Raw genomic sequence first — 23,832 nt, forward strand, 5'->3', positions numbered from 1 at the left:
TTTTATATGGCTTGCATTAAATATATGGTCCAAGGGGAGGTATGGAACATGCTGGGAATGTTGTATTGGCAAGCTAAGGCTCTTGCTTTGACCCAGCACTACAAACAATCCCCACCAACAAAATACATTCAAAATTCATTTTCTTAAGTGTGTGGAAGAACATATTTGGAAAATGGGTCCTTCATTACTTTTTTTTTTTTAAAGTTAGTTTGTGTATTTATGAAGTAAGTTTTATAGTCTGTGTTTTTTGGTACAAGTTTAGTGGTTTTGGTTTAAGTTGAAGTTCACCTTAAAATTTGAACTAGTTTAATTTTAATATTTTAATTCTATATCCACATTGCTTTCACTTTTCAAAAAGCAAAATTGAAAAAAAAAAGCTTGAGTTTTTTAGGCAATAAAGCAAGGGTAGAAAGTGTGACTCCAATAGAAGACAGGCTTCTAGACTGGGATACTACCACAGGGGACTTCACTACGTCTCTAGTAGTGCTTTGCAAAAGCATTGAGAGGTAGCCAAGAGGAAATCCTGAACATTACTGTAAAAGTTAGTTATGTGAATCCTAGAATTCAGGGAAGGTTGCCACAGAATTGGGGTTTTAGTTCTGACTTCTCTCGGCTCTGTGACTTTGACCTTACTTGAGATTTCATATGCATTTTAAAGTGTTGTTTTCAGTGTATGTGTGTTTGTGTGTATAGGCTCTTGTGCCACAGTTTATATACAGAGGTCTGGACAACTGTTACAGTTGCCTTTAATCTTCTACCATAGGTTCCGGGGTGGGCTTGGATAGTCCAACTTGCCCATCGAGGCTTTCATCTCGGAGCCACCTTGCCTTTCCCCCATTTCAACATTTTTAACTTACCTCCTGAGATATTTGTGAAACAGTGTATACTAAGGTCTTAGGTCTTGCTATACATTTCAAAGTCTTGTAAAACTCAGTTTATTTTCTCTTACAGATCTGTTGTTTCTTTTGGGCCTTACCTCATCAGTGTGCATTGTGTCTGAAATTATAAAGAAGGTTGAAAGGAGCAGGGAGAAGACCCAGAAGAATGCTAGTTCAACATCATCGTCGTTTCTTGAAGTATGATGCATATTGCATTTTTTTTAATTTGCAACCTAGGAATTGCAGTCCGAGAATCATTTAGAAGGGCAAGTTCAAGATGATAATGAAGATTTAAGGACTTTTTAACTTTCCATTGACTAAAAATGACCATTAATGTTAAAGACTTGATTTGAACCCTGTTGGTAGTCCCAAATGAAATTATGCAACTTTGAATAACACGTTCCTTGATTTGAATTGGCTTTGCAATCGAGTGGAACTTCATATGGGCAAGTACTGAATTAAAAAATACAAAAGGCAAAACCTGAACCACCTTCTGCACTTAAAGAATTCTAATGTACAAATACACTATCTGTCTTAGATGGATATAAATATTTTTTTTATTTTTAAATATTGTACTATTTATGGTTGTGGGGCTTTCTTACTAATACACAAATAAACTCAATCATTTAAAGGCATTCTCTTTGGTCTAGAAATAGCCAGGAGTGCCGTACTTCAGCTCCCAGGCTTCCTTATTCCCGCAGTGTAAGCATTGTGCTGCCATTTTATAGTTCAAGTTGGTTTTTCTTTTTGCACAGGATGTGACCACTGTCTAATCACTGTTCTTTTCTTTCTTTTTGTGACTGAAAAGCATATACTACAATTGAAGTAAATGTTTGCTCTTAGTAAGTGTAAATGGTTGTTGCTGGATTTTTGTAGTTGTTTTGTTTTTCATAGAGGTATGGCTTTGACCTAGCGAATTAGTTCAGGGCTGTTATTGGCATTACAGTTAGAGTGATTGTACTTAACACACAGTCATCGATTCAAAAACAATTAAGGCTTGGTTGGAATTTAAAACAGATTATATTAGCGTGTCCATGTTTAGTTTAATACAGTTCTGCTTTGTCAGAATCATTGTCATTTCTTCTTTATAAATCAAACACTTCAGCTGAATAATCTTTATTACTATTTCATATTTGTATTTTTAAGTCTGTTTCTTAGAGAGTATAGACTAGTATACTTATAAATTAGAAAGTCCCAAACTCAGAGAGAGACCATATGATCCAGGGTGCACATCGGAAGACCCTGGCTGGCCTTGCTCCTCCAGATCCCCTCGGCAGCTGCTGTGGCCTAGATCGTAGCACAGCCCTGAGTCTGTCCCTTCTGCCACATGCCGTGCTGTCTTCTGTGTCACTCAGTGTGCTTGGGGACAGATGGGTTGCCTTTGTGTAGCACCATCAGCTTTTATAAAAGCTTGACAAAGTAAAGGTAAGTGTTGAGTTTTGTATTTTATAACCTGTCAGAATTAACTGTTCCTAAGCTTGTTCAATATTACTGGTGAATGTTAACACTGATGCTGTCATCGATAGGAGAATTGTGTTGTTTTGAGTCGTACTACTGAAGCATGAGCATACGGAGCCGGATGTCTGCACTGTGTCTTCTCTTTCAGGCTCAACTGTTGAGTGTACGTTGTTCTGTCTGATTAGGTGGGATGGGAAATCATTGTCTAACCAACTCTTAGAGGTTTGATGTCTCATAGCAAAATTTTATAATGGTTTTTTATATTCTGTTCCAGACTTGAAAACTACATATTAAGTGCATATTCAGTCTTGTTTGTTTTACATTGAGGTTGAGAATATGACTCATGAAATGAATGTGCCTCTCTTTTCACTTGGTATTGAACTATAAAAATAAAAGGAGTTTTTCATAAGTTCACTAATGACTTCCCAGTTAGTATTGTTAATAATAAATTATAACTGTAGATGCCGAAAGATATAGAAAGTCTTGTAGTTTTGAAAAAAAGTATGTAATACAGATCCAGATTTCAGTTTTTCAAATTGTATTAGTCCAAATTAGGATGGATCAGTTAACTGCTGGCATCTAAGTGTCAGGTCTCACTCGGTCTCCTTGTCCTAGGGATTCTATGCTGGCTGCTCACTTTGATTTTTTTCCCTCCCATTAGGACTTCTTTAAGTTATTTGATTGCATAGGAGCTAAACATGAAAGAAAAGAGATAACCTTGAAATAAGTACCAGTCAGGTAGATAACTCTCAAATGCTAAAGGCTGAACCCAGCTGTGCTGGGCACTGAGCCATCCTGAGGGCAGTCACTGGGAAATTCTACAGCCCAAGCAGCCTCCCTTAGGCTGTGGAGTTTTCCAGCCTCCTTAACTGTTGGCATGAGAACAGGACAGGCTGCTTTCCACATTGTACACCCACTCAGCACACATCTGACACAGTGGGAATCCTTCTAAGTGCTTTACACTTGGATCTCTCTGGTGTAGTATGTAAGCAGATTGAGTTTTGTGTAGACTTAAAATAGTTTCTCACAGAAATGAATTGGTAACAACAGTAACTATCCCATTTGTGAATTAATTAACATTACACTGCTTTTCTGCCTCTGATGCCTAGCAATTTTTGTGCAGCTTGTTTGGCTCCAATGACTCATCCAAGAAGTGAGATGAGTTGATTATATTTTCATTTAAATTTTATTTAGTCCCTGAGTGTACTGCGAATACAGTGACCTTCTCACCCTTACATACTTCTTTGACAGGAAAAGTAGATGGTGAAACTGTTACAAAGCTATTTTATCAATGTAAATAGTGATCTTTGTATATTTACCCAAAAAGTATATATATATATATTAAAATAAATACAGCACACAGTTCACTTTGGCATTTGAAAATCTTTGAAGTAGCTTTTTAGACTAACCTTTGTGATCTAAATAGCAAGTGGTGCATACACATTAACATTAGGATATAAACTATTAATCCCATTTGGTCTGTGGTCGAACAACAGATTATCCTGATGAGTTCAGTTGGTTGACATGACTGTTGAGTTCAGTTAGACCCAGGTTTGATGGTCTGACTTCGGTTTGTAGTTGTCAGAGTTAGTTATTGCTGATAATAGATAATATGCTGATTTAGCAATTTCTGTAAACATTGTTATAGTGTTTGATTTATAAATACATAACCTATCTAGGAAGCTTTTAGTTCTTACACTGGAGGCCAGTTTGAAATACACCATCTAAAATACTACAGTGAATGAAGGAGATAAATTACTTCATGGGAGAAAGTTGCCAGAGAACCTTCCTAGGACTAGTAACATACAAATCCTTCAATGAGGAAGTTCTAGTCAGAAGGCAGTGGGCCTTTGCAGCTGAACAGTAGAGTGTTCACAGAGGAGTTGTGGGAAGTAGAAGGAACATTGAAACCCATAGAGTTTCTGGAATTAAGACTCTAGGTGTATTATGAATACCTAGGTACTTGGGCTGGAGATGGTGGTCAGGGCAGAAGTGTTTAACTGGTATGCTGGAAGATAATGATTTGGAGCTATTGAGAAGTAAAACAGGCTGAGATGGCCTTAGTGAGACACGGACAAGCTCATGGAATCTTTGGGGCTTACAAAAACGATAGTGAGTGGGCTGGTGAGAAGGCTCAGTGGGTAAAGGAGCTTGCCCCTAATCCTGAAGAATCCACACGGCGGAAAGAGGACCGACTTCCACAGATGCCTCCGGACCTCTTTGCATGCATCATAGCACCTGTGCTCACAATGCACACCCATGTACAAATAATCAACACATGTAATAAATCTCAATTTGACAGAACAGGAGTCTAGGATGTTTGACATAGCAAACAACCAGCAAACAGAAACATACATTAAAAAGGCAGTACTAGGAACCTTGTAATGTCCTTTGCTACAGAGCTTTCAAATGGAGTCTTTTGTAAGGCATAAATGGAAAAAAAGAAACACTGGTCTAAGTACCTTTTTTTAAGTATAAGTAGTTAGATTCTCTTAGTAGGTGAGGGGAGAGAATGAATGAATGAATGCCTATGAATCAGAGAGCACTATGTGGTTGGTGGTGTGATGATCAAATGGGACTAACACTAGAAAATACCAATATGGTTTGATAGTGAGTTGTAGTAGGAAAGTAGAGCTTTGTTTCTTGTTAAAGTCAAGGCCCCTTTGCCTCCTCTCACACAGTGCTGCAGCACTATATCCAGTCTTTGGGATAGTGTTCATTAACCTTAGTTTTGAAAATTAGATTTCGCCTGTATTTATAAAGCCCAGCAGAGACAGCTTAAGATGGCTCTAGATGGCTGGAAAGGGGAAGGGGTATGTTGATGATGGTTCTGTTTTCAAGGGAAAACGTTGCTATTAAATTGAGGGGGAAAATTTTAAGTTTCATCTTCTAGAAAATGTTAGAAATTCAAGTCCAAGTCACTTTCTTGATAATCCTAGCCAGAAATTAGGCAAAAGAACTTTTATTAGGTTGTTTATTTCTAGCATTAGAACTCTGACAAAATGTTTGTTTTAGAAATACTTTAAAAATACAATCTAATGCTTTCCTGTTGGAAGCATATTAGTTGAGAAGTGGCATTTTGGTGACATCTTATGGTCATAAAAAAATGCTATGCCTTGTCCAGTTAGCTCCCGCTAAGTCTCCATCTTCTAGTCATACTGTGGATGAGGCTAGAGAGCAAGGCCTATAGAACATTATCTCGGAAGCGTATGGGACAAGTTACTATTCCACAGCTGATTGTGCAGTAAATAGTGTATGTAAGGGACGACGGGAGGAATTGCGTCTCACACGGCCTGTGTTGGTGTGGAGGCCAGGGATTATCTTCTGCTGTCACTCCTCACTGGATCTGACAGGTCCCTCATTGACTTAGAGTTCACTAAGGAGGCTAGACTGGCCAGCTAGTGAACCCAGGGTTCTGCCTCTCTGCACCTTCCCACGCCTGAAATTATAAGTGTACAGAGTATGGCTGGATTTGTGTATGTATATGCATTTTAAGTGTGTATGTGACTGCCTATGAATTTTTGTTGAGCCCAGGGGTTGACATTGGGTGTCTATCATGCTTTTTTTTTTTTCTGGACAGGTTCTTTGAGCTTAGCGTTCACTGGCTAAGCCCCAGAGCCAGGATTTCCTTACCTTCTCCTTCTGACAACTCGGGTTACAACTTTATACAGCCATGCTCAACCTTCATATGGGTTCTGGAGATCTAAACTTACGTCCCTACACATGGCACCATGGACTTTTCTCATGAGCCATCGTCCCAGCCTGGATTTGTCTACTGAAAACATGTGGGAGTCTAGATGCTAGAAAGCCTAGAAACCTTGGTTTGGGGATGCTCCTGTTCCTAGATTTCAGCTCCTTTGTAATGTCTGCGTTTTGAAGACCAGACAAGAGGATATTATAAGAATTCCAGTGTTGTTTTGTTTTTTTAAAAGCAAACAAAAACACCCACAGGGATCTGGGAATTGAACAGATTCTTGGGCTTTCAGTTGAGCTGTTTCCGCAACCAAGCATCCACATTTTTTTTAATAGCAAATTCATCTGCTAACATTGAAGGTAATCCAAATTACATGTCTCTAACCATTATTTCTATAATGACATCAACATGACAACTCTTAAATACCTGTAACAATTTTAATTCTTGGCCTTCTCCGCCATCTCTGAGGATCTTGACTGGCTTTGCAGAGTTCTGCCCTTAGCTTTCCCAACCCTGACACTCACGACCCCTTTCCACTGCTTGACCCTCCCTCACCTTTCGATCCTTGCCTTGCTCTTGCTTTTCATGGACAGATGTGACAGTAATCACATCTTCGTGCCAGGCAAGGCTTACCATGCTTTAGGATGGGTACTAAACACCTGTAAACACATTATTTTGACTTCATTCAGTGGTCTGGTGTATAGCAACTCTATTTCACAGGTAGCTTAACTGAGACGGAGTCGTTCGCTTTTATGAACAAAAAAGGGTAGGTAAGGCCATTCAGGCAGTAAAAGTCTTTGTCTTCTAAAAGTATAATTTAATTAGGAATTCAAGTTGAAATACTAAGGTTCACTTGAGTCCTTCATGACCAACTGGCCCAGAAAAGATCAGAGATTATATTTAAAGATAATAAGCTTTCAGAGTCTTGGTTATTGAAAATAATGTGCAAAAATACATATTCAGTATAATTCTACCATCACCAAACACCAAGCACGATTCTATTACATTAAATGATTTTCTCTCTCCAATTTTACCCCAAGATTTAGTCATCTTAGCTGTCCAGACTCCTTTTGTAACTTGAACTGCTAATTGAAGATTGATGTGTCCAAAGCCTCAGGTGAGATTTTATTTGCTAGAATGGAATCAGAAAGAGCTCATCTTGATTGAAAACATAGGAAAATAGATTTTGGAAATGTAGAACACACTACATTCTGCTTATCTGAGGTTTTTCATCACCTCTTAGACCTGTTTTTTTTTTTTTTTTTTTTTAATTTTTTATTTTTATTTTAAAAGGCTAGTCAGACAAAGGAAATTAGAAAGATGAAAAGAAAGGCCAGGCCAAAAGTCACATGCAGTGACTTTGTCTCAGTAGAAAAGAGTGGGCTTTGTACTTGGCAGAGTGTGGATAAATGTTTTCATTATTTCATTGTGTGCCTTTCCCAAGCAGCTTAAGCAAGTATGACTCTTGGGAGTCGAGTACTATGTTCTTACTATCTGGTGAAGCCGGCTAGATAACCTGTGGGGTACCTGTGGCAACCCTCAGGCAGGTAACCGAAAATACACCTACCTCTCTTCCCTCCAGTAATTGGTTGTAGCCATTTTTTATTTAACTAATAGTTTTAAATTGGGGAACAAGGTTTGCACAATGAACTGGTATATAAAAGAAGTTAGTAGACTTGGGACTACCAGATCTTGGGGTAGAGGGGTTAGCATTTGAATACATAGCATCACCAGACCAACCCACAACAAGAAAATTACTATTAAGAACTACCAATGGGCTGGCCCCCAGTTGGCAACTTTTCAGCCATCAAGATGACTGATGGAATATACCCTGGTTCACAGCAGGTGGGACTACTGCTGTGCAGGTTAGACTGCACTTTGAGACTGACCCACTGTGGTTACCCCACTTTCTCATTCTTAACATGTCTGAGACTCATAACAAGGCAGCACGTTCATAAACCAGCTGGTATTAGTACTTTTAAAATAGCATCTCTTGAACATTTGGATTCTTAAGACAAAGCTTAAAGTGTTGCCCAAGGAACTCAAACCTTCAACCTTCCTGTCTCAGCCTCCTGATTTCCAGATTATAGGGATGTATCATCACACCCTATAGTTTTGACTGTAGGGAGATACACGTTTTTACAACCACTAAACAGGAGGTGCTTTATCTAATTATTTTCTAATTGGTTTATGAAATGCTGGCTAGTAGCTTGGGGTTTACCTCGTAATGCTTGTTTAGCATGCACATGGTCTGGATTGGAACTGTAGCACAGCAAAAATCAAAATGAAGTGTTGGAGTCCTTCACAAAACCCAGCATGTGGAAAACTTGAGTCTAGTATTGATCTGAGATTTTATTTCTCTTCTGCTCTGTGTGTATCAGCTCAGAATGCTGTGTGTGTTCGGGGCTGTTAACAGTTGACCTGTAGTGTACCTATGAGTTTTTCAACTATATGTAGTCTAATTTACCACATTTCTTAGACTTTTGGCTGTGAGCCTAGCCTTTAATGGCTGAGCCATCTCTCGGCCCAATTTACCACATTTCTAACTTTCTCTCAGACCCCTAACTTTTTTATGACCTATACTTTTCAAACTCAAAAACAAACAGACAAACAAAAAACCCCACAAAACCTACCAAAAACCCGAAATCTTTTTAAATAAAATGACTACTACTGGATTTTATGGAAAATTATGACTATAGTCGGTGGTTGCTGTAACATTAAGGTTATAAAATACTATTGTTTTCTGAAAAGGACCATGAGGAGTGAAAGTACGCTGAAGAACTACAGATGATTCAGAGCCAGTGAGATGGCTCGGGAGGTGAAGGTAACTTGCTTCTAAGCCTGACAACCTGAGGGTGACCCCTGGAGCCCACATGGTGGGATCAGAACCAACTCTCACAAGTTGTTCTCTGACTTCCACACAAGTACATGGCTGTCCATCCCCAACACACAAATACAGACATTTCTTAAATCGGGCTGTATTAAAAGTACAGTACAAAATATCTTAGAATTTAGATGATCTCTTATAAAGTTTATCTCAAAATAGGTTAGTCCTAAAGAAAAAATAGCTTCAAGAGAGGTAAGAGACATTTTAAAAGTTAGAACTATAAATCCTGTGTACTACAGACTTTATTCAAGCTCTGAGTTCTCTACATGCTCCTCCAAGCTTTCAAGCATTAACAGACCAAACCGGTTGCTTCTGGCACACCAGTGCCTGCTGTCTGCAGTGTTTCCAGGGCTGGAAACCTTTTTCTTCTGCTTCCTTTTTTTTGACTTTGATTTAGTTTTTGGTAAGAACAATTCAGCTGGGGCATATGATCTTGTGGCATTGAACAGATGTTCATAAAGCTGCTTTGCCTCAGGACATAGACTCAGGAGACTTTCTGCAGAACTGGATATTAGCAGTCGCTGGCACAGTCCGTGGACCAAGCTTCCATTGTACAACCTGCTCAGTGGGAGAACATGATTTGAAAGCATCAGATCGGTGTAGTGGGACAACGAAGATGAACACTGTAACATAACAAGTATCTAAACACTTAGCTTGCTGCTCCTATATAAACCCCATTACTGGAACTGAGTAAAGTGATTACTTTTGCTGGTGACAAAAACCTTGTGATGATGCTAGCCTGGGGCTGAAGAGGCTTCTCTAAGACCTCCAAGAAAAGTGATTTAAGAAAATGGACATGGCAAACCAAAAAGGCAGTTTAATATCAGAAAGTTGTAATGGCATCATTTGTGTGGTCATTTATTTGGAATAAAATTCCCACTCAAAAATGTAAAATGAGATTAACTAGAACCCCTAAATTCAGTATGACTCATGACCAGAGCTGATCAACCTGGAAAACTTGGGCTATCATTGGGCTTAATTTAATGAATATAAAATCAGCATTTGGACATTTGAGAATGCTGAGATGTAACAATAATCTTAAAACATTAGAAAAAAACACAAGTGATATGAAACTCCTGTTTTGTTGTGAAGGAACTGTGGCCTGCTGTACCCAGAGAGGAGTTTGTTAAAAATGACCAAAATTATCAAAGGAAAGGGAGAAAACAGCCCAAAGATCAAAGGCCATTTTATCATTCTTGGTGGAGGGTTTTGTGTTATCTCAGATATGAGGTCCAGAGATACATTAACAAACATAAGGCTGGGTTTATGGCTCAGTGGTGGAGTGTTTCCCTCACGTGCAGAAAGCCCTGCTTCAGTTCCTATCGCCACAAAAGCAAACATACAAACAAGCAGGCAGCCCTCTTATTGCTACATTTTATGGTGCCATATGTTTTTACTCATTAAAACTATGCCAGGCTCTGGAGCTTGTCCTTGAAGAGCATACATGGGATGCCAATGGGGCATATGCACAATGTTAAATCCCATTCGCTAGCCATTGCCTTCTCTTTCCTTCCAGTACTTCCTGGACAGACAACTACCAAGATGAATAGTCCATTGTTCACTTTTCCATGGCACCACGTCTATTCCCCCAGAGTTAGCTCCTGAGTTAAACTCTGACGTAGACCTTAGCTCCCTCCTTCTTACACAGTCTGGCAAGACAATAAAGCTCCAAGAAAATATTTTGTTTTTGTTTACTGCACCCTTGCGTGGAGTAGGCGTTTGACAACTATATGAGCTAACACCAAATGGTAACACACACACACACACACAGACCAATAACAAGATGTACTTAGGGGTAGAGTAAGAGAAAAAGTCCCTTATATAGTATATATAAAGTAATATATACTAATAAGTGATTTTAAAAGAAAAATTGAAACTGGAAATATTTTCCTTGTTTCCAGAGTTTTAGTTAAAAAGTATTCAGAGATCAAGAATAGTAACATTGTTTTCAAAGCAACTTGTTTTAACCCTTAAACTTTGTTCTAATGTTTCCCATGGTGCTTACCAAGTTAGGTTTGGCTCTGGCAGAGGAGTGGACAGCAGCTGGTTGAGATACAGCCCCATCTGGAGACAGGACTGCCACTGACAGAAGACGTGTGCTGTGTCTAAATCCACTCTTGGACCCGGCCTCATGGGTGCCTTCACCTCTTGTAATTCTTCATACAACATCTTGGCACCACCTCTCTGTTGATCTTCATTGCCTAGATAAAACAACCCCAAGGCAGCATTTCCAAATATTGCATCCGTTTGGCCCTTCCCCACATACCAGCATCAAACCCACAAAGACAAATTAGTTTGAAAACTGGTTGCTTTTTTCTTGTGGTTTCATAAATGGCTTATGTACACCGAAGGTCCCTTTTCTTTATTCAACCCAAAGTTACTGCTTTTTCCTTGAAATAAGATCTCTCCCACAGGATGCTAGCTGACCTTAAACACGTCTGTATGTAAATTCTCTAGGATCTGTGTCTATGAAAATGACACTAAACACCATTCTCCTTACTGTTTTTACTGCTCATTACTTTCACCAAAGCCCCCATGGGGTGGCACACTTGTTTAAAGACAGCTCATAGATTCACAGCACATTTTGCCTGTTTTCCAGCAGGAAAACTAAAGTATGAATCATTTGACAAATGCATTGCTTTATGAGATAGAAGGGGCAGAAGCAACAACCTGAGGAGATGCAGTTTCTGAAGGTTTATTTGAGCAGAAGTGCACAAAATGGCACTGGGACCAACTCCAAAGTAATAAAAAGGAGGCCCACCTTTCACAAATAGCGGGAAGCAAGACACTGAGCCTGCCTGGGTGCGGGGTCCACATTTCCTAAAAGAAAACAGACAGACATGCCCCTTCTATAGGACTGTGTAAAATCTTAATGGGCTCACGCTATGGGAATTTCTTAAAACAACATAGCTTCAAACTGTTCTTAAAGTCAAGGGCCTGAGCCTTGTGTTAATTGTCATCTACCAATGGTCCATCTGATAGCTACTTATCTGATAGCTACTCACATAAGCCTGAGTACTAGGAATGTTTTGAATCTATGCTACTTTATTCTTAAACTCACATATACACCAGGCTAGGGCTAACTATAGGACTCTTGCCATGGTGAGAATGTTTTGTTCTATACTGTATCACATGTCCACACGAGGTTGCCAAGTGCAAGTGCTTGAAATGTGACTACTACAAAAAGCTCAGATTTCTATTTGATTTTAACTTTAAATAGCCACATATAGCTGTGGCTAACAGCTATCAGGTTAGAACTGTTATACAGTGCCAGCTTTATGGCCTTCACAGTCTTTTAAGGAGAAAGTTGTAACAAAGAACATGTTCCAATGTTTCATTTATTTTACCCAATATTTAAATTCAAACATAATTTGCACAGATTATTTCTCTAGTGGAAACGTTATTTTTTTCTATTACATATTGAAACTTAATAGCCTTAAAGAAAGATAGAAACCAACGAGCAAGAATGCTATGTTTGGAAATGTTGAGAGGGTTCATGTCTGGAAAAGTGCAAGTAAGTTTATTGTGCTGGGGTAGCACAATGAAAGAATTACAACTGGCAAAGCATTGTCATGCCTCACACTGAAGCACCAGGGGCCTCAGAGCAGCCTGAGTTAGGCAGCACTGGCACATCCCAACTCTGTATCTGAAGCCAAGCTCCTGGCACTAAGTTCAACACATGGAACTATTAAGAATATCAATGAAGGGCATTTTGGCACCTTCACTTAGAAGTTCTGCTGTCATGGGGGTCAATTGTTTTTTGTTTGTGTGAATTCTTGAGGATGTACAGTTTATATACAAATTGACAAAACATTCTTGGATTTCAAGAACCTACCAGGGTTGTTGATGATGGCATGCAAGGGCTCCCTCAGCATCCCCAGCAGTAGGGCCTGCAGATGTTGGAGCTTTGCCTTGGCCTCTGTGGACTGCAACCAGTAACAAGTCACAGCAATGGGCAACTTCAGAAAAGTAGGGATGGACTCCAGGACGACCAGTTTGACCTTCAGGGCTTCTAAGAGAAGCATCTGCCGTCTAGCCAAGGGGAGCTGAAAACATCAAATATTCTGCAAATTAGGGTAATTTTTAGTAACATGAGATTTAATTCAGCTGTGGAAGTTAATAATGTTTGGATCTTTGAAGGAATGTACCCTCTATACACTCTAAACATCTCGTGTTTCTGCTTCCTCCCTCTGTAGGGCAGTGAGCACATTCAGTATATACACCCCTTAGGAAACTTGCTAGAAATTCAGCTTGACCCCTTCATTTCCATTCAGTATTCTGACGGGAGCCTGAGAACTTGCACTTTACCTAGAGCCCACTTCATAAAGATCTACATGAACCCCCGCCCTTACTTGCTAGTGTAGACTAGGTTCCACTTTCTCTCAGATGCACTAACTGATCATCACCTCCACAAAATAAATTACAAATCCCTCTGTTGCACATGGCTGCTTAAAGAGTCAGGAATACATTCAAGGCAGGCAGTATCTTAATGACTTCCCATACTTTGCTTGTAGTACGCAGTACTCTTTCCCCTTACGCTTCACATTAGAAGGGACTTGGAAGCTGAGACGTAAACAGCCTTGAGAGCTTTGAGCTGCTTGTTGAATTTTACTTGAATGAATCTCAAGATGTACCTTACAGGTTACACTTTCATAAACGTTTAAGAAAAGAGTATATTCCTAGTGTTTCTAAGTTAGAGAAATACCCTCCCCTCCAGAGGATGAGACAGTGGGCTACATTCTTACCACTTAGGGGTTAGGATAGGGTGACTGACTGATGAAGAGAAAAGTTAACCTGAACCAAAACATTGTAATTGATGAAATAGTTACATCACTAATGCCTGAGGCCTTTGAATAGTACATTAAACAAAGTTTCTGAAATTTAATATTGTTAGGAAGCAAGCAAAGTTCTTCATAGTATAGCAACAACCCCTACTAGAAGTAGGCCTCACATCTTAAGTGAACACACCTAAACTCCAAGTTACAACTTTTATGAACAAAGTGGTCTAAGATTTGATACTAGAGGTTCTGCCCTCAGTACCTGTGGCTCTGGGCTAGTTCCTGAGGGTTTTCCTAGTCTGATTATCTGTAAAATGAGCCTTATGTGTTGGAGTAGCACAGGATGTTTTCCCATCAGTCCTCAGTGCCTTCTAAAGAGGGAACTACTCAGCTTGCAGTCCCATCTGCTCTCCCAGGCCCATTTGGGATGGGTGGGAACTTAATGAGCCAGTTTGTAAGTCACATAGCTGAAGTATTATTACTGCATGTTAAAATCAGGAGTGATCACAAGGTTTCTGTACTTGAACCTGCATTTGTGTCTGGAAGTATATCTGCACCTGGCATCACTTTGAATTACGGGCTAATTAGAGCTTGAAAGCACTGAGCTAAGAACTGATTAACACATGCCAAAGGCCAGCCAAACGATCCACTGTGGCGCAAAGGGTATGGAAATGTCCTCTTACTCTGAATACAGCTAAATGCTGAGAACCTGTTATCACTCATCAAGGCATACAACCAGCATGCTACATCTCATTGATTACACTGGATTGAATAGGGAAAAAATAGCCTGATCCCTATTTCACACCCTGCTTTTTCTGGTCAGATTGTAGATGTAATGTGAAAGAAAAATGTAATTATTTTCATGATCTTGGGAGGAGGTAGTAATTTCATAAAAAGATCATAAAAAGGTGACCGTAAGTAATAAAGAATTAAATGACTACATTAAAATTGTTTACTAAAATATACTACACTGAAAATTAGAATAGGAGGTCCTGGGCACAGTGTTAATTGACAAATGATCAGTAGGCAAAAAGCCCAGAACAGGCAAAATACTGAATAAAGACTTCACACAGAATATCCCAATGGTTAATGAGCATAATAAGCCAGGCATCAGAGAACTGGAAAGTTGCCTACCCAAACGACTGAGATGGTACTCTGCACACTGGGACAGCCAGAATGTTCCCTGGGCTCCAAACACCTAGTATTGACAATGGTACAGGAAGAAACAAGCACTCTCCTGCATTGCTGGTGGGAGTGTTCGTGTGTCCACTGTCAAGACGTTCTAGCAAGACTTAAGAGCTGGGCACAATGTCCCTCTCATCCAGCCCAGCAATTCCATAATGTGTGCAACAGAAATATGTTACAAGACAATGTGCACCATGATGATCATGAAAGTAGATGAAACAGCACAACTGAAAACAACCCTGCAGAAAGTCATCTGTGGTGTATTCATTCCCACAATGCAATGGGTTTACACCAGAGAGAAAAGAATGAGTTACATGAGTCTCACAAATACACTGCATAATTTTTTTAACTGAAACTCCTTCTTTGAAATATAAACCATGTCAAAAAATTCACCCCTTTGAAGTACACAATTCAGTGGTTTTAATATATTTATAAGCTTCCACAGCCATTTTTAATTCCGGAACATTCTCATCATCCCCTGAAGAACTATTCTTATTAGTAGTTACTTCCTAATACCAAGGATGCTTTTGACACCCACTTAGTAATCTCCTTACCTTTCGCTTATGCTGTCACTAGTAGGCTAACAGTGGCACACTGGCATCTTGGGTCACATAGTTCTCTACTGTGGGGTGCCAATTTGTGCATTCTAAGAAGCTTAGTGGCATCCTTGCCTTACCTACTAGATCCCAGTAGCAACTCCACTTTTCCTACTCCATAGGAAACTGTCATGTTTCCTTGGGGAATAAACTAAAGGCAAGTAAGGTCTGATCATCTCCACAGGAAAACTGGCTGCTGGCACCAAAGACCCTATGAGCCTAAGAGTAAACATTCAGTTGGAACTAAACAGACAGACAAACACCCAATGGGCATTTCAACTGACTTTATAAATTCATTAACATTTAATTTAATTTGTATGTTTAATTGTATTCTCAATAATAGTTTCATATGTTCTCCCCCCACACCATTGCCCCACCCCCACCCCCTGGCAGGGTTTCTCTGTGTAGCCCTGGCTGTCCAGGAACTCACTCCGTAGACCAGGCTGGCCTTGAATTAGAAATCCACCTGCCTCTGCCTCCCAAGTGCTGGGATTACAGGCGTGTGCCACCACTTGGCTCATTTTCTTCCTTGACATGACAACTGATTATTGTTATTCAGGCTTAAGCAACACCAAGGTAGGCTAAGCTCTAACGGATCGGCTTACAAGTCAACATGATGCTCAGTGGCTGGATATGCCACCGAGGGACTTTTCGTAATTGGATTATTGGAGGTAGAAGACACACCTTAAATCTAGGCCACACCTTCTCATGGCAGCCCATATAGAGATAAAGGAAGCTCTTGCTCTGTCAGCTTGCTCTCTCTCTGAGCTTTAAGCCCAAAGCCTAAAAAGAGGTTTGCATTGATGAAAACAAAACCTTTCGATGGATGGACACATCAGTACTAATCTTAACTGAACTCTGATCTAAGATGCTGTTATGCCCACATCAAGTGCCTATGTGCACACTTCTTTAACAGTTCAATTCCCTTCTCCCCCACTTTTAAATTACAGACTCCTATTTGGAATCAATATAATAGAATAACTGCAAAGAAAACAGGTTAGTGAAGAACCCTGGAAATTGCATATTTAGTACTAAGTGCTAGGTTTGAGTTAGTAGTTTGACACTAGCTGAGTGATTAACCCAGTTCACTGGAGGTCTAGCCTTCACACACAACATGAAGGCAAGATGGCAACCAATGTGTTATATTAAGAGAGACAGCACATATTAAGGCAAATTATAACCTATAAAGAAATTTCTAAGAATTTTAGTAGTCTTACAAACTTACCTCAGCCAATTTGCTCAAGTCACAATGATCCTTGAGCAGTTGTTTTGCATAAACAGTTGATGTTTTGATATTTGTATTAATTCTTTCCACTTCATTGAAAGCCAGAAGCTGGGAAGGCAATGTATTCTGGGATATATCTTGTGAGCATGATGGGGCATTCAAAAGGAGTCCATAGATGATTTGCCGGATGGACTGAGATACTCTGTGGGCATTTGGTTGCTGCATATTTTCTACCTGTGTGTGAAGAAAGGTCCTTCGGAGCACCAAAGCATCACTGATGAAAGGTGGTAGCTGGCCTTTGGCCAGAGCTGCTAGTACCCACTCTGGTAAACCCAGACCCAAAGCGTCCGTACACACGTAAGTACCATGCTGGAAGAAATCCTGCAGCTTTACCCGGGACTGCTGATATTCCTCCATGGAGCAGCAGAGAAGTTCCTTAACATTTTCTCGATTCTTTTTGGGGAGAGACTTCAGAACGTTTTCTAGCGCTTCAGTGGGGTCCTCGAAATGAGACAACCAGTTCAGAAGTCCTAGAACTCGGTGATATCTCCTCCCCTTAGAACTAAGGGGGAGACGTACTTTACTTACAAATGTCTCCACGATGGGCAGATTAACATGGTCGTTTCCGCATAGAACCGCAAAGAGAGGTAGTAGAGCTTTGTTCATATTGTTGAAGTAATGGCAGAATGCATCAAGGGAAAAGCTTCTGGCAGGAATATAGTAATCTTGTGTGTCCTTAATAGTGTTCAGATTTCTCCACTGAAAGCTATTCAGTGAGCAAAATCCATTTTTCAGGTCAAAAATGCAAAAGTCACTATCTGATGATAGCACTGGACAATTCCAATGATTGGCAAGTGTCATAATGTCCCGATCTGCTTCTGAAAAGCTCTGGACAAAACATACCTTAAGCCTGATCAAAACCTGTATGAACACTTCTCGGATGAGTAAGGGACACACATTCCCACCCCCACCAAGGGAAAGGGAACGGGCCGCTTGGATCTTCTCTCTAGCTCGATCCTTCAAAGTTGTCAGCTTTTTATCTGAAATGTCACACCCTCCATCTAATACAACATATGGACAAATATGACAAGCAAACAGTGATTCAAAGAACTTCTGTACAACATCTGCAAATGAGTCATAGTCCCCACCATACCTGAGCTCCAAGTCAGAGTTGAAGCAAAGTCGGTGGAAAAGAGAATAGCCATCAATGATAATCTTTGTGTTCCGCAATTTCAGGTCAACGAAGAATTCATGACTATACTCTTCCACAAAGCTCATTAGTCCCCGGATACCCATGATGACCGACAGAACTCCCTGTTGAAACAATAAAAACCAAGTTCAATTGATGCTCCTTTTGATGGCTGTTCTTGGTTGTCAATTTGAATATATCTAGAATCAATCAGGACCCAAACTGCTGGATACACCACTGAGGGACTTTTCTTTTTTGGATTATTGGGGGTGGGATACACACCTTAAATTTAGGCTACACCTTCTTGTGGCAGCCTATACAGAGATAAAGAAAGAGATCTGTTTGGTGAGGGTCAAGGCCAAAAGTCCTAAGCTATAAAAAAACGATAACCCAGCATAGGACACACAATGAGCCAATTTTTCTTTCTTATGGCTAGACCCTTGTTACAGGTCTTGAGTGTAGAATGCATTAGATAGTAGTTTGGGCTAAGGAAAAACTCATCTTTATGTTTCTAGGATCCCAAGGATGCAATTTCAACCTCAATTAGGATTCTTTACACCCCCTTACTAATGGCCTACCTGGTTAATAACTCATAGGATTGGTATTGCTGGTGTTCCTTCTCTCCTCAGGCTTCAAATATAGACAGCTTAGCACGATGCTACTGCCAGCCTTGCCTTTGTTAAAAATCGTGAAGGTTTTGTCAATCTTGGAATTTTTGCATTTTTATTTTTGGGGGTATACTACACAAAAATGCATCCTCAATATTTTGGTGTTGGTATCAGTTTACATTATTGCACTTGATTTTTATCTCACATCAGATTCACCTCCGTCAACATCTCAACACTTTGAATTCTGAGTAGTCATTTCTTTCTCTGTCCAGTGGTTTCTGCGAACTCTTGGTAAATTAATGACTTGACCTTGAACAAAGTAGCTCAGCGGATGCAAGCAAAGGGCCGGCAAAGGTGAGCAAAAGGTAGTATCTAATTCCTCAACCACAGATCATCCTATCCCAACCTGCCCCTGCCCTCCGGACCCACCTGCTGCTTCCTTCTGGCCGGCTCACTTCATCAGCAGCAGGTAGGAGCCCGGGGGGCAACCACACACCCGCAGGTGCGTGGAAGATCGCGAGCGGAAACAGGAAGTGCTGGCAACGACGTCACTGGGAAGCCTGGCTCCGAGAAGCTGAGGGCTCTTCCTGGAGGGGAAAGTGCTTTCGGGCCGGGTGGTGGTAACTTGGTGTAGAAGCTTGAGCCATTCGGTTCACACTTGCGGCCGCCTCCTCAGGAAAGCTCGTTCTGCCCCGCCCGCCCGGTTCTCTTCATCCCGCTTCACAGGGTCCGGCGCGCTTCCGCTGGATTGGACGCCAAACGTCGACTTCCCAGCAGCCCCCGCGCCGTCGCCGTGGCGACGATGTTAAACAACCACTCCCGCAGAGGCAGCGAGCTTAGCCAGGAGTGTAAAAGGTAAATAAATGAAAGTGGATCCCGGGCAGTCCTCCCGACCCCATTCCCCTTCGGGAGACTAAGCGCCCTGCTCCTCGATATACGTTCACCCGCTCTGCCAAAAATTTAAGGTTTATTTGTTGAAGAGACAAGCATTTTTTCGTTTTTCCTCAGGGTTAGAGTTTACTTCTCAGGTTAGAATTAGCAGAACCCCAGGTCAAAACAGCTTAATAGTTTTTGTTTGTTTTGTTTGTTTTTTAACATGGATATAGACTAGTCAGTTCCCACCCGCGATAAACACTTGGCTTTCTCTTTGCCCTCAGCTGTTTGGATCGTTTACCGCAGGGATGGTTATCTCTGCTTTCTTCACGTTCCTATTCTGTTTTCTTCCCTTTACTTGCCTTCGGGTCACATTTGGTATGCCGGACCTTTCTTTGCTCTCCAAACGTTTACTGGTACACTTACTGTATGTCAGCTGTTAGCTAGGCCCGAGGGATATAAATATAACCTATGTTCCCAGCACCTAAGTTCATCCACTGTCCTGGATCCAGATCCAGGCTGTAGTGTAAGTACATTCCATGGATGCCAATTCTGTCTGGGGGGGACAGAGCTGAGTCTGTGAGATTAGCCTGGAGAGGGTGCTCACGTACTGCTGGGTTTATCACTCCACTGCAAATAGAAGCTTCGGGCCCTCCTTCTTGAGTTCAGCCCCCTTCACTAAATGGGGATTTTAATTGCCTCTCCACATTGAGAATTATTATTAGTGATCTGAAAGACTGTGGAGAAGCCATACATTTTTCTCAAACAGCCTAGTTTATCTAGAAATCACCACTTTTATGCCAGTCAAAGAAGCAAACAGAAGGTACTTTCTAGGGGCCTATTCTTTAGATGCTACAGATTTTAGTAACGTTTCCCTGAGGAGGGGTATTGCTCTCACTGGGACTAGAGAAAACAACAGATCAGTACATTATTTAAAGAAGACAATGTTACAAATAGGTCTTATGCTTTGTAATTTTTCCCGTTTGATTGCCCTGGTAGGTTTTGTGGTAAACGTCAAGCCTACAGGTCATCATTCTAACACTATTTTTTCTTGTTTTGGAATTGCTGAATATGAAAACCTGATGTTAAGGTGCATACAGTATTAAGCGTAAAGTCTTATTTTCATGTAGATTTTAAACAAAAGCATGATTTTCAATAAAACATTTAACACTTTGATGGAAGGAGTAAAAGTGTGTTTTGTAGAATACCTACTCATGGAACAGTTTTGCCATTCATGACATTTCATAGCTCCGCCAGGAACTGTGGTTTTACCTGTACTACACTTTAAAAAGCACTCTTAGGTTTGAGGTGCATATTGTTATTTCTAATCCAGGAGATTGCTCTGTACCCAGTGTATATAATAGACATGGACTCAAATCTTGCTTAAGATGGGGGGGGGCACTGAATTAATATCCCTCCACATAGCTAGTCTAACAAACAGACACCCCAAAAACTATGATTCAAAGTCTACATGGGAAAAAGCAAAGGAAAGCAGCATATGCTAATTCATGGTTTAATCCCAGTTCGCTCTGCTGATGAGTCAGAGCTAAGAGGGAGGAGAGCGTCACCAAGAAGTTGGTGTGTGTGTGCATTAGAGGAAGCCATGGCCCCGTGTTTAAGTTGATGGGGAGTATAAATATCTAACAAATTATGAATCATAAAACAAACTCACATTTCAGGAGTCAGTAAAAATGTGGCTGTAAACCGTTGTGATAAAATCGCCAGTATAAGGGAGGCTCTCTTTCTATGAGAGAGTGCCTTCTGGAATTTGCAGTATTTTCTTTCACCATACAACACACACACACACACACACACACACACACACACACACAGAGAGAGAGAGAGAGAGAGAGAGAGAGAGAGAGAGAGAGAGAGAGAGAACACGAGCATTAGCTGGTGTGATAACACAGGAACAGTGTAGGTATCATTGCCAAAAGCTTATACTTTTTTTGTGTGTGGGAATCTTAGAGCTGCTTTTAGACGTGATCTGTGGTTTCCATATTTCTGTCATCAATCGACAACTTCTCCTTTGACTTTTCACACATCAGCTTGGATGCCCAACTCTTGCTTCTGTGAATGAACAAGCCAGTTTTATCTTGTTTGGAGCAATGCTGAAATTCCAAGAGACTGCTAAGTGTGTGAGTAGACCCACAGCCCTTTCCATGAGCCCAGCCACGTTGATTGCAAGAAGATATGTTCTTCAGCGGAAACTTGGCAGTGGAAGTTTTGGAACTGTCTATCTGGTGTCAGACAAGAAAGCCAAGGATGGAGAGGAACTGTAAGTAATAAAATGTGCAATGTGTGCGTAGCCACGGGTTGGTTTAGAACATTGAGTCACATCTGGTCTGTCCTCTATATCAAACAAGAAACTTACGAACAGAAGACGTCCTTCACTGGTTTCTGTATAGATGCCCACCCCCCACATTTTACTTGAAGTCACAGGGTTTTTCTCTAAAAAGTGAGCTACACTCCAAGCCCCAGATAAGATTATAAAAATATGATGCACATAAAGTATTCAAATGACCAGAGAAAGCAAATAGGGTAGATTATGTAAAAATGATTTTTTTTAATGCATACCCTAGTCTCAATGGCAAAATATTCCTACTGACAGTGTTTGAGACTTCCTCAGTGGGAAAAGCTGAATTGTTCATTGTATTAGGGTTCTCTAGAATCACAGAACTTATGGGTAGTCTCTATATATTAAGGGAATTTGTTGATGACTTACAGTATGTAGTCCAATTTCCCAACAATGGTCAGCAGCAGCTGTGAATGGAATTCCAAGGATCTAGCAGTTGCTCAGTCCCACAAGGCAAGCAGGCCAAGAGAGACTCTTCCTTCTTCCAATGTAGGCCTTCAGCAGAAGCTGTGGCCCAGATTAAAGGTGTGTGCCACCTTACCTGGATCTGGGACTTGATTTGTCCCAGATGACCTTGAACTCAGAGATCTCCTTGCATGGGATTCATAACCATTATGCCTCAAGATTTCCATGCCAAGATCCAGGTCAGAAATTTGTATCTCCCAGCCTCAAGATTAAGATCACAGGTGAACCTTCTAATTCTGGGATGTAGTTCATTTCAGATATAGTCAATTGACAACCAGGGATAGCCACTACATTCATGATGACTATTTTTAGAAATGCTACAAAATGCAAATAAACAGTAATCCACATGCAAGATAAATGGGGTATACTGAAGGAGAGATTGCATTTTCTTTGGCTTCTCTGGAAGAGAGCTTCAGAATAGGTAGTTAGAAGCCAGAAATTTAAAGCAAATGATCGCTTCATTTAAAACTAGTTCACATTAATGGTACCCTTGTCACCTTTAATTTTGGTCAAACCCTATAAACTCTCATAGTAGGGAAAACTCCTAATACCATAGGTCCTCTCTTACATGTGAGTGTCCATTTTAGATTAGTCTGTTTTCTATTTGTAGTTAAAAGTTCATTGGAACTGAAGTTAGGCTGGGATGTGTTCAGCTGGTGGAGGGAGGGAGGACCTGAGTTTGATTCCAGAACTCACATAGAACAAGCTGTGTGTGGTGCTGCATGCTGATAAGCTCTGTGCTGGGGAGCTGGGCATTGATGGGTCCCTGGGGCTCACTGCCTGGCAGCCAAGCAAAACTGACAAATTCCTGGTTCCCTGAGAAATCCTTCCTCAGACACAAGGTTGACTCTTGGTCTGTCTGTCTGTCTCACACCCATTAAAGCATGCATGCATGCATCACACACACACACACACACACACACACACACACACACACACACACACACAAGGATAGGACAATGCCCTCAAGAATCCCGTTGCCCCTGGAAGATCAAACTTCTGTCCCAGTGTCTTTTTTCTTCAGCAGCATTTGGCTCCTGTATGTTCTTCCTAGTTTTCTTCTTGGATATTCAAGTATGGTTGAAAATCAGCGTGACAAATGACTTTCCATGTCTTGCTATGTTGCACGAATGATAAAGCTGTCAGCAATGTTTTATTTTAAAGATCGGCTCACTTGAAGAAGTTGGAGTGATCTAGGACTTACCATTTCCAGGCCGTTCCAGCGTGGAGAAGGGCAAAAGCTGGCATTTTCCTGGGATTCCTAGAACATGAGTTACACTCTGTATTTGTTTGTCTTCTTAATGCCAGGATAGCATACTTACAAAGCAATTTTAGAAAAGAAGGTTCGTTTTGACCCCAAGTGTGAGGACATGCAGTCCATCCTAGTGAGGTGTGGCAGTGCCGTGTGAAGTTACTGGTCACGCTGTATCCACAGTCAGGGAGCTGAGCAGTGTGGATGTGGCACTCCAGTCTCTCCATCCTCTCTTTAATCAGCCCAGGATCATAGCCTATAAAACAACACTATCCGCATTCAGGGGGACTTCCCTCCTCAGATACACCTCTCTAGACAGGCCTTCACAGACATGCGCAGTGATACATCTCCTAGGTAAATTCTAAATCCTGCCAGGCTGATAATGAAG

The 23,832-nt window shown here is 40.8% G+C and overlaps 3 protein-coding genes across 14 annotated transcripts in view; 2 read left to right on the forward strand and 1 right to left on the reverse strand.

The window, feature by feature from the left end:
* Positions 1 to 2,750, forward strand: part of Atp2c1 (ATPase secretory pathway Ca2+ transporting 1) — a 105,176-nt gene extending 102,426 nt beyond the window's left edge. For all 6 annotated transcript variants that reach the window (XM_052187447.1, XM_052187448.1, XM_052187449.1 and 3 more), the window contains one exon: positions 952 to 2,750. In XM_052187447.1, the coding sequence (XP_052043407.1) occupies positions 952 to 1,082 (131 nt within the window). In that variant the 3' untranslated portion in view covers positions 1,083 to 2,750. The remainder of the gene's footprint in view (positions 1 to 951) is intronic.
* Positions 2,751 to 7,278: 4,528 nt separating this feature from the next.
* Aste1 (asteroid homolog 1) lies at positions 7,279 to 19,239 on the reverse strand. 7 transcript variants are annotated; one of them, XM_052187456.1, is made up of 6 exons: positions 18,928 to 19,236; positions 17,855 to 18,015; positions 16,702 to 17,467; positions 12,753 to 12,963; positions 10,923 to 11,118; positions 7,279 to 9,475 (listed from the first exon to the last, which is right to left on the reverse strand). In XM_052187456.1, the coding sequence occupies exons 2-6, from the start codon at positions 17,995 to 17,997 to the stop codon at positions 9,160 to 9,162; spliced, it is 1,632 nt and encodes a 543-aa protein (XP_052043416.1). In that variant the 5' UTR covers positions 17,998 to 18,015; positions 18,928 to 19,236; the 3' UTR covers positions 7,279 to 9,159. The 7 variants fall into 7 exon arrangements, with proteins under 7 accessions (XP_052043416.1, XP_052043413.1, XP_052043414.1 ...); XM_052187453.1 differs by having other exon boundaries at positions 16,702 to 18,015; positions 18,928 to 19,239; XM_052187454.1 differs by lacking the exon at positions 18,928 to 19,236 and adding an exon at positions 18,469 to 18,912 and having other exon boundaries at positions 16,702 to 18,015.
* A 50-nt stretch (positions 19,240 to 19,289) lies between these two features.
* Nek11 (NIMA related kinase 11) overlaps positions 19,290 to 23,832 on the forward strand; it is a 246,892-nt gene continuing 242,349 nt past the window's right edge. Inside the window, exons 1-2 of the mRNA XM_052187461.1 lie at positions 19,290 to 19,353; positions 21,420 to 21,649. Coding sequence (XP_052043421.1) covers positions 21,480 to 21,649 — 170 coding nt within the window. The 5' untranslated portion in view covers positions 19,290 to 19,353; positions 21,420 to 21,479. The remainder of the gene's footprint in view (positions 19,354 to 21,419; positions 21,650 to 23,832) is intronic.

The sequence above is a fragment of the Apodemus sylvaticus genome, chromosome 7 (assembly GCF_947179515.1).
Source record: "Apodemus sylvaticus chromosome 7, mApoSyl1.1, whole genome shotgun sequence".
NCBI classification, from domain to species: Eukaryota; Metazoa; Chordata; class Mammalia; order Rodentia; family Muridae; genus Apodemus; species Apodemus sylvaticus.

Bases quoted from the DNA above. Each gene is read 5' to 3' on its own strand.
- Aste1 (XM_052187453.1), bottom strand. From the start codon at position 17,997: ATGGGTATCCGGGGACTAATGAGCTTTGTGGAAGAGTATAGTCATGAA. The intron at 11,119-12,752 runs GTAGGTTCTTGA...TGTTTTATCTAG, and splicing joins TGCCATCATCAACAACCCTG to GCAATGAAGATCAACAGAGA. The intron at 9,476-10,922 runs GTAAGCACCATG...CCCACTGAGCAG, and splicing joins CCAGAGCCAAACCTAACTTG to GTTGTACAATGGAAGCTTGG.